The sequence below is a fragment of the Parambassis ranga genome, chromosome 13 (assembly GCF_900634625.1).
Source record: "Parambassis ranga chromosome 13, fParRan2.1, whole genome shotgun sequence".
NCBI lineage: Eukaryota > Metazoa > Chordata > Actinopteri > Ambassidae > Parambassis > Parambassis ranga.
In genome coordinates this window covers 11,185,806-11,193,330 of record NC_041033.1, presented here as the reverse complement: position 1 = coordinate 11,193,330, position 7,525 = coordinate 11,185,806, and the positions used below count along the sequence as shown (strand labels likewise).

The 7,525-nt window shown below is 42.0% G+C and overlaps 1 protein-coding gene across 1 annotated transcript; it reads right to left on the bottom strand.

Moving 5' to 3' along the window:
- aasdhppt (aminoadipate-semialdehyde dehydrogenase-phosphopantetheinyl transferase) lies at positions 1-6,175 on the bottom strand. The gene is made up of 7 exons (XM_028419653.1): positions 5,774-6,175; positions 5,553-5,666; positions 5,070-5,181; positions 3,766-3,887; positions 2,942-3,103; positions 705-773; positions 1-630 (listed from the first exon to the last, which is right to left on the bottom strand). The coding sequence occupies exons 1-7, from the start codon at positions 5,915-5,917 to the stop codon at positions 463-465; spliced, it is 891 nt and encodes a 296-aa protein (XP_028275454.1). The 5' UTR covers positions 5,918-6,175; the 3' UTR covers positions 1-462.
- Between the last annotated feature and the right edge of the window lie 1,350 nt (positions 6,176-7,525).

Here is a 7,525-nt window from a genome sequence, read left to right as displayed (position 1 = left end):
TTCTGTAATCAGTTTATCCTTGCTTTTATTTGTCTTTCATAAAGATTTAAAATGCTTTTTTTTCCCTCTTCCTTCTTTTGCTTTGTTTTGTCATTTACTGTATTTTATAGAGATTTCAATCAGTTTTTATTTACAGTCCACTGAATAATAAAGTCATTCATTTTAGGCTGCTTTGGCAGATTATACATGTAAACTAAACTTTTATTACAAATAGAAAAAAATGTGCTTGATATAAATCTATTTTTAGATTCTTCACCAGAACTGATGGTCCAGAGTGAGATGGTGTGAGAGGCTGTACGGTTCTGACGTCCTCTGGGACAAACCTGGTAAACAAACTTGACAGGACTTGACTGGGCTCGTGTTGAATAAGAAAACAGCTTCAGTGTCAGTGAATTTGTGCATTTTTTGAGGGGAAGTTTTTGAAAGGTGTGTGTGTGTGTATGGCAGGTGAGTGTCAGCGTGTCATGTGGACGTGTGTGTATCCCTCTGTCTTTGTGGAGCTTCAGTCTTCACGTTGAAGCTGTCCCAGTAGGCAGGGTCCTCGTCCGTCAGAGGTGAGGCTGACGCCATGAGCTCACTGAACGACAGCAGTGTGAATGTGCTGGGAGGAGGAAGAGATGAAGAAGGAGGCTGAGAGGAGAAGAGAAGAATTAGAATTAAAAAAAAAAACAGACATTTAAACGTTATGTGTTATGTGTCCTTACTGCAGAGCCTGGTGTGTCTGCTGTTCCAAGTGCAACAGCAACATGATGGTCAGCATCCAGCAAGCTCTCCTGTAACACACACATGAAGAAACACAGGCTGTACACACACTGCAGAGATAACAAAGCATTCAGCTTTCTGTTTATTTGAATTCAGAGCAAATGCTGGACATGCTGGCTCCTTAATGAAGCTGCAGTCAGATAGCACCAAGCAGACACACTGCATGTACCCAGAAGAATGACCAGCTGAAATTAAATCTGTTTCACAACTTTTCTAGTCATAGTCATAGTAGAATCAGTACAGATTATTACTATTATTTTACTGTTTTTTCGGACATTTATTTGCATATATTGGTTGTAGTTCTGTATGTTTTCTGTCTGGAATTCCTAAATTCCTGAAAATGCTATCAGCTGAAAGTGTACATGTGGGAGTAACAGGTGGTGGCATGTGCAGTGGGGGTTGGTTACAACATGAAAAGTAATTGAGTATAGAAAGAACAGTTTACTGAATGTTTACATATATGCATAAATATTAAAAGCTTTAGAAGTAAATGCACTGATACATTTCCATCTTTGTGTGTTCCTATGTGTGTTATTTATTATTATTACATCACTGGGGGTCAGCAGGATGTAATGAGTCTCATATCTGCCCTCTGAGCTCCACAGGGGCTTTGGATATGTCTGTTTGTGTAAATATAAGACATCTCTCCACAGGCCTGTTGAACTGCTGATCCTAGACTGCCTGAAGGTGTGAATGGTTGCCAACTGATCAGTGAGCTGTGCACTATGTTTGATCTGTGTCTTTCTTAAACTTTAACAAAAAAGCAAGCATCCGGACGTCTTTAAATATCTTGAACTCAAGACCTAAGTATCAATTGATGAGATGTTTTAGAGCAAAGAACATGAACTATTTTATCTCTAAGCCGAGTTGTTTTTAACATCATGAAAATATATATGTGAAGAGAAATTGCCCAAACTTTAAAAAAAAAGGAGAAAATGTGTGTCAGCAAAGACTACACATTCTGATGCACTTTTTGTTAAATTAGTGTAACTTCTCTTTACAATCCGATAGCAACCGATTAGTTCGGCAGTTTCGCTTTAAAACTAAGAATATGAATCATCTGTGGAAGCTATAAAATGCTAAAAACATCAGCCAATCCTGCGAGGTGCCCCTGCGCGGAGTATTGGCTGGTTGTCACTCTCTTCCTGCTCTGCACGCACCAGAGAGGTACGTGCATGATGGCCGAAGTCACAGACTGGTTGGGAGGCGTGGCTTCAGGGTAAGCTCTGAGAGAAAGGGGCGTGTGTTTACTTCCAAAATCTGGCTGACTCTCACTGAGTTTTCAAATGAAATCAAAAATTACTGCAGCGTTCTCCTAAATTCCTATATATTAGTCTTAGCTATTTATTGACTGCTCTCTTAACTGCACTTTTCTCATTTAATCTTTTATGATTTTAATTTCGTTGTTTCCATTCTAATTACTAATTTAACTTGTTGCTTTGTATTCTGTCTGTCCCCTTGTGTATGAATGGTGCTATATAAATAAACCTTGCCTTGCCTAAAGCACAATGTTTCCTTTGGAAATGTGCTGGATTACTAGTTCTGTCTGACCCTTGCTCTACATCCTCTGCACACTAACTAATCGCACATTCTGTATGCTGCTGATGTTACTTCACCCTCTACCTGTGATCGATACATGTTCCATTTTCCCCTGGTGTGAAAACACAGACATCAAAACAGCATTAGACCTCCACGACCTCCCAAAGGATAGAGAGCACAGAGGAGAGGTAAGGTAACAGCAGGCTTTTCAAACCGGTGGTAACCTTTTAGCAGTCACTTGTTAATCTCTATACCACAGGGGAGGGAAGGAAAGAGCAAGAGGAAGAGGAGGAGGAGGAGGAGGAGGAGTCCAGAGGAAAAATATATGGATAGATATCTAAAGTGATATTAGAGAAAACATGAATGTAGGAAGTGAGGGAGACAAGACAAGAATGGCAGCATGATTCTTCTGCTCAGACAGACACATTCACTCCTCTGATCTCTTGTGGTGGTGTTAGCAGGGCTGGAGGAGCACTTGAGAGCCCCTCTGCTGCAATCAATTTTGTCTATTTCTCTGTAAGAACAAGTGATTCACTTAGCGAGGGGCTTCCACAGGGGAACGGTACTCAAAGGGCCCCACAGCAGAACACCCGACTCCTAAAGCCTGCTTCTGTAGTTCCTGTCACTCAGCCTGACTTACCTCAAATACCCAGTCATCTTCTTCTTCCTCATCTAGATGCATCTTGGTCTGACGTAGCGGTCGCGCCTGTGTGAGCGTTTCAGACGTGAGGTGAAACTCCACCCTCTGCAGGTTGAAGCCCAGACCTGTGCCGATAGCTTTGATGAAGCTCTCCTTCAGGGCCTTGATGGGAAAAAGTAAACTTGATCATTACATCATCACAAGAAGTTTGTGTGTGTCGGAACTGAGAAGGACATCTTTATGTGTATGTGTGTGTGCAGCTCATGTTGGCTAAACAGATGGGAATCTATGCACACATTTTTAAGGGTGCATATACAAAAACTGAGACTCTGCGTGTAAATGTGTGTGTCCAGGCAGCACTTCTCGATGGCCAATAAGCCACAAAAACACTATTACAAGGCTAATCGCCATGGCAACTGCTGAGCTCTGCCATTAGTCAACAGTGTGGTGGTGATATCAGAGCTTGACGTCTCTGTGCCACCCTCTCAATCTCACATCTTTACTTAGCTCCACTGTTGCTTTAGCTGACCATCTGTGGATGTGTGTGTGTGTGTGTGTCTGTGTGCATGAAAGGAGAAAAACAAGAGGGGAAAAAAAGGACTATAGTGTGTGAAACAAGGACAAAATGTGAAAGCAAGGCTAAAGAAAACGTGACTTGAGGTGTTCACACATGTATGTGCATAATGTATAAATGTGTTTCTCTCAGAAGATACAATGTTATTTTCTCCCCATGTTTCTTTTTCTCACACATGCACGCACACACCGCCTGCAGGGCCCAGCACCGATACAAAGTGATGACAGGGTCGTATGGTTGCCATGGTTACCCAGTGGCGGTAGAACGCGGCGAGCTGCTGGTGTTCAGAGCCAGCTGATTGGATGGTGCTCCACTCGTACGCTGTAAACTGACGAGTCATGATGCGGAAAAACTCCGGCACAGAGCTGCTACCTGAAAGGAGGGAGGAAGGGAAGGAGGGTAAAGAAGGAAGTGAGATGGAGATGGTGAGGAGACAGAAACAAGGAAAACACATTATAATCCAACACACACTCATGTTTTAGCTTAGACTGCTCCATTTATTCAAAATATTACAGAACACTGTATAATTTAATGTAACACACAGTCACATTTGCACACACAAGCTGCCATGGCCTGGAATTTCACATACATACACACATATAATATATATGAGTCAACAGTGACCCCTTGTGGTAAATCTTGAGAATGACAAACACATTTAACAGGCTGGAAGAACTACTATGAAGAATTGGATGCCAGTGTGAACACAATCTCAATTTTCTTCAAATTGCAACAAATGTTGATGAACTGTTGTGAAATGTTGAAACAGATTTTTGTCCAAGACAAAAAAAATAATCACACAAATGCAACTTTTTGATTGATCAAGTGATGACAGTGTTATTTGAAAAAGGTCGATTTCAAGGTGGCATCAGCGTTCTGCACAGCATTTTTATTTAAGTCTTCAGTTATCATTGAGATCAGGGCCCGGGTACATGTGTGAACTGCAGCATGCCTGCTTGTTTCTGTCATCCCTCTAAAATGTTTTTAATGATCTCCCGCTAACCCTTGACTCTGGCAACTGTGCCATTTTAATTTTCCTTGACCTGACAGCGGCCTTCAACACAGTGGATCATAGGATTTTTCTGGCCTAGAGCACTGTGTCCACATAAAAGGCACTGCCTTGAAGTGGTTTGAATCCTTTCTCACGGACAGATCCTTCTCGGTTTGAACAGGGACGTTTTCTTCTTTCGGTGGTCCCTCTGACCTGTGGGGTGCCCCAGGGGTCGGTTCTGGGGGGTCCGCTGCTGTTCTCTCTCTACATGCTACCCCTGGGGTCGATATTTTAGAAATACAGCATTCCCTTCCACTGCTTTGCTGATGATGTGCAGGTTTAGTTGCCACTTAGGGTTCCTACCAAAGAGTCCCTCCTGCCTTCACAATGCTATGTATTTTACTGTAAAGCACTTTGGTAGGCTATGTCCTTATAAATGTGCTATATATGTAAACTTGACACTGACATCGCATGTGTATTCTGGTTAGTCCTTTTTTTGTTTTTAAACCACACTTATATACAAATTGTTGGAAATCTTCATCTTCATCAAACCCAGCATGTACCTGGCATGGTAGTCTTCATAATATCTACTCCGACCTGCAGTCCCTGCTCTGCAACAAGCACAGCGTAGTCCCCTTGGTGGGAGATGTTAAAACTCCAGTCCTGACTAGAATCCTGCAGACATATAGAAACAATCATGATTGAAGTATAAACACATTTCAAGTCACATTTACAATGACCATAGACTATGCTAAACATGCTCAGCGTCCAAGCTACATCTAATGTAAACAACTCCTAAGCATGGATCAGACTAATTATCATGACTCAAATCTTGAAACCTCTCAACTGGACGCATGAATGAATAAACATTAAAATAAGATTCAATACATTGATGAGCCAACATGCTGTGGTCAGAAACTCCGCTCCAGCCTGCAGACTGGTTGAGTGTAAGATAAAAGTCAATATTTCAATTATAAACAGAGCAGTCAGTTATGTTACAATGGTATTTGATATACTAACTATAATGAAGAGGCAAGTGAGGTAACCTTGAGCGGAGCAGCCAGATAAGGTTTCCCTCTGGGAGACCTTTGTAGTTTGATCTCTGTCCAGGGGATTCCGATTTTCTCACACACAAACCTCCTGAGCAACAGCCGGCCAGCCTATTAGGGCCACAGACGCAGTCAGTGTAATGGACATCACACATAACATCACTGAACAATGTGTGGGAAACGGTCTGCAGACTGAAAACAAGAAAACACAGACTCACCATAGCTGACTTGGCATCCTTAGCGAACACAAACTGTCCGATCCTGTCTTTCTCCTCCCGCTGGATGCAGCGGGCAGCGAACAGCCAATCAGACCTGCTCGGTGTCCACGAACCACAGCGGAAAGCCCAGCGGACAGATCCCATGTCTTTACCGCTGTCAGCTGCTGGACTCCTCCACAACTTTAGGATGCTCACAACTTTTTAGTAAGCTAACGTTAGCATTGCATGTTAACAAGAAGGCTTTGGCCAAAAGGTTTGGAGCAGTCATAAGACATACAGGTTGTCATGGTGCACTAACATGACAGTGGGTAAAAGAGGGCAACTAATCAAAACTCAACACTAAAACTGCTTTCCGTTTACACTTCGGATTTGACAGCGGTGCACATGCCCGGAAGAGCCCGGCGAGATTTAATGTCGTCATAAGTGGGCGCGGTGGAGGATTGACCAATAGGAGCAACAGAAATGCTGCGTCACTCACGACGCCTTCATATGCTTGTCGGAATATTGTAAAGAGCAAAACACCAGTGTTGGTTTAATAATAACACATTTTTAAGAACACTTTCCCTCTGAGACATTATGGAAAAATAGAACTGTATTAAACAGACGTAAGAAAACGAAACACTACTAATACCAAGTATTATTTTACACATCATTTGACAATAGGCGGATAAAACGCTTAATGTATTGCCACGTAAATGTGGAGAGTCTTGATTTCTGAAACTGTCTTAAATGCAACATTAAAATTGCATTTGTTGTTTTGATTGCGGTGAATCTGTGTGCATAAGGTGAGTTATTTTCACTATATGTTACAGATAATGTTTTATCGGATGTGATGGTAAGACGTGCATTTCCTATCGTGAGGGTGACATTGTGTTGTGCTACACATGGTTAGAAAAATATCTAAATGCCAATATTGAACGGGAAAAAACGATATTTTAACTCGAAATGGGAGGACAGAAGCTACAAATTTAAATTTGCTATACGCTACAGGTATTTTGCATTGTGGAGTAATGAAACATACATGCCAAATAGACCTCAATCTCCACCAACATACTACAGCAAATCTTTTTTTTAAAACAATAAATGTATTCTTGTCGAACGGAATGTCTTCTTATTCAGAAATTGACAGTCAATGGTTAATATTTGATAACCTGCAGAGAATATAAAGGCTTAGCAGTGTTCAGGCATATCAGACAGAGTACTTTCTGTACTACATTTAGCCCACTTTGCTAACATTAATTGCTGTTACACTGCATTATCGTCTACTCTGCTAATGCTCTTTTATGCATACCAGCCTTGAACCATTACTGCTGAGGTTCAGGCTGGGGTTGTGTGAAGTGTCTTCTTTAATTGTTATTAGTGTTATATATATATGTCTTTTGTGATTATTCAACCATTTTAACCGCACACGCTCTGTGATTTGCCTGCAGGTGTTCTACAGGAGCCATTCAGCCTGGGATGCTTTCCTTACATGAGTCAGCTCATCTGGCAGCAGCACACACCAGAAAATGAACCCTGCAGTCATACTCTGTGGCTACGACTTAAACTGGGAAAAAGAAGGCCTTCACTGCTTACTCCTTTAACTAACCTGGTGTGGTCTCTGCAGCGCTTCCTTCCGGCCTGTATTTCCTTCACTCCAAGTCTCACTTGTCCTTGGACAGAGGAAGCATCCAGTGTAACGGCTAGGATCTCTCTTCCATCTGGGGAAAACCCTCACAGAGGTCGCTCCAGCCACAGAGGAATTCCTCCACC

Excerpts from the sequence above, each read along its gene's own strand:
- aasdhppt (XM_028419653.1), bottom strand. The coding sequence starts at position 5,917 with ATGGGATCTGTCCGCTGGGCTTTCCGCTGTGGTTCGTGGACACCGAGC. Across the intron at positions 3,888-5,069 it reads TATGAAGACTACCATGCCAG|GTAGCAGCTCTGTGCCGGAG; the intron begins GTACATGCTGGG and ends CCCTCCTTTCAG. Across the intron at positions 631-704 it reads CAGACACACCAGGCTCTGCA|CCTCCTTCTTCATCTCTTCC; the intron begins GTAAGGACACAT and ends TTCTCCTCTCAG.